Source organism: Chrysoperla carnea, chromosome 2 (assembly GCF_905475395.1).
Source record: "Chrysoperla carnea chromosome 2, inChrCarn1.1, whole genome shotgun sequence".
Classification (NCBI taxonomy): domain Eukaryota; kingdom Metazoa; phylum Arthropoda; class Insecta; order Neuroptera; family Chrysopidae; genus Chrysoperla; species Chrysoperla carnea.
In genome coordinates, this window is record NC_058338.1 from 31,919,990 (window position 1) to 31,922,467 (window position 2,478).

The window sequence follows — 2,478 nt, forward strand, 5'->3', positions numbered from 1 at the left end:
TATTTTAATTCTGAAACAATTACATCTTTTATAATTACGCCTGTTGTTGATTTTGGGTTTGTCTATAAAATAAAAATAAGTTTATATGTCTAGTTTTATTAATCAAACACGGATTGGCAAAAGATTTATTTTTAATTATTTTGTAATATATCAATCCATTATTAGTAAAGGGATCTGCAGATTCATGGTACTAATGGAGATAGCTAACGAATTTTTTATACATATTTGTTCATATCAACGGATATCACAGTAAATTCGGGCTTAAGTATGCCAGAATCTCAGACACTATCGTCAAGATTGTTAAAAATTCAGTATTTATCAGTATCTATTTCATTTTAAGTTACATTCTTTATTAAATTAAAATTATTTAGTAACAATTAACAAACAAATAATGCAATCGTTTTCAAAATTTTAAAATCAAAAGAAATAATCTTTCATCTCTTTAAATGATCTTATAAGTCTATATTCGTTAGTTTACAATGAAGTATGTACGATTTATGTAGATATTTTCTTTTTATGTTGGTACACATGTGAGTGAAGTATACATCCCAAATTATGACACATGACATTTGTGATTTTAAAGAGAATTTAAAATAATGAAAACATTTATAAATACGTCAAAATATTTATATTAAATAATATTGCGATATCCAAATTGAAATTTGCCGTTGAATAAGTGGAGTGGTTGATTGTGTACATGTAGTATAAATTTTTCAAATGTTAAAAATGAAATAAGATACAACATTTCAATACTCTAAGAATTCATAAAATGTGCCTGTTTTATAATCATTAAAATAAAAATGGTTGAAAACAATCCACGTATCCTAGTTATCGGGTTAGATAAAAACCCAACAGACCTAATAAAACGGATAATTGGTTCAAATACAGAACCGTTAGCTGATGATATCGAAGAATATCCTTGGCAGATAAAAAATAAGTATTACACAGCAAATGTTCACTTATTTGGATTAAAATTGAAATGTAGTGAGGTAGTTGAAGATACAATTTATGATAATGTTGAAGCAGTGATTGTATTTTTTGACAGTCAACAAGAAAATGCTGTAAATGGATTAAGTTCCTTAGAAAACTATCTAAAAAACTATGATGATGTTGAAGTTAAATTAATTATATGTGATAAATTTTCTGTAAATTCATCTGAGCATAATAAAGTAACCGATTGGTGTTCGGTAAATCATTATCAATATATTGATTTGGAATTCGATGAGACTAAAATTGATGACGCAGATAGTGATTATGATAATTTTATAAATGATACTCATGGTATTGATAGAATTATTGAAGATTTACAAGTACATATATGGTCGAATGCTGAAATGATTGGTAAAAATACGTCCAAGTATAAAGAAGATGAATTTGGTGAGAAAGAATTGGATGAATTTTGTGAATTATATTCACAGTTGAGTGCAATTGCTGGTGGTATTAGTAGTTTACCACGTGATCAACGATTGCAAAGCGCTGAACAAGTTGTTAAACAATTTTGGAATGCAATTAGTGGAGATGATGGTGAATTTAGCGACGATGATATAGATTTAGGCGTTACATCGACGTAAAATGTTTTAAAGGGACGAGCACAGTGTTATTATACTAAAGTAATAATCGAAATAGAAGCTAGAAGTTATCAGTTGTCACTGCTGCAGATATCTACAGATTTATTTCTTATTTGTTATTTTTATAAATTCTTGTTTATGTTTTAGTCAACCACGGATAATTATTATCTATGTTTTCGAATCCGATGTCTTTTTTTAATATAGTTTTGTGTACGTTCTTGTAAAATACGAAAAATGTATTATAATTATAAAAGAATACGATAATAAAAATTTTGTTAAATCTATAGGTGTATTATTTTGAAAGGCGCGGATTCAAAAAGCCATTTTTTGCGAGGATTGGATCTATAATTAAATTTTGAGAGGGGTGGGGGAGTGGTAAATAATTAAAGCAAATGAAGGCAACGATTAAATTATTTAGAATCCTGGCTTTCGCCTCTGTTATTCTCAACCTCAATGTAAGATTTTTTTGGAGAAATTCTTGCATTTTACATAAGAGTGCGTTAATAATAAACTATATTTTGGTTGTTATTTAAGCTTATCGGCTTTGTATATACTTTTTAAACATTTGAAACCGACATCATCCTAGTTTTTCTTCCAAATTAATCGGCAATAGAAGAGATAATTATAAATATTTTTTTTTTATATACGGTGCAAGGAGTTTCATAAATATGCCGACGACTTTAAAGGTTATCAAGGACTTGAAAACAAACATTGTTAACCAAAAAATATAAGTACAAATAAAACCATTAAATTCCATTTTTTTTACAGAATTTTATGAAAGGATATCTTGAAAAAAAAAAGCTTTTGGTCATATATGTTTAATTATTTTTTGTTAATTTTGTGGAGAGAATCTCCAAAATAGTTACTCTCCAAATAATCTCCAAAATATTTTTTTTTTAATTTTATTTAA

The 2,478-nt window shown here is 27.0% G+C and overlaps 1 protein-coding gene across 1 annotated transcript; it reads left to right on the forward strand.

Annotated features, from left to right (window-relative positions):
* Positions 1–549: 549 nt before the first annotated feature.
* On the forward strand, positions 550–1,776 carry LOC123293197 (alpha- and gamma-adaptin-binding protein p34-like). Its single transcript, XM_044873933.1, has one exon. The coding sequence runs from the start codon at positions 801–803 to the stop codon at positions 1,569–1,571; it is 771 nt and encodes a 256-aa protein (XP_044729868.1). The 5' UTR covers positions 550–800; the 3' UTR covers positions 1,572–1,776.
* Positions 1,777–2,478: the final 702 nt, after the last annotated feature.

What these genes read in the sequence shown, in the direction of transcription:
- LOC123293197 (XM_044873933.1), top strand. Translation starts at nt 801, where the DNA reads ATGGTTGAAAACAATCCACGTATCCTAGTTATCGGGTTAGATAAAAAC.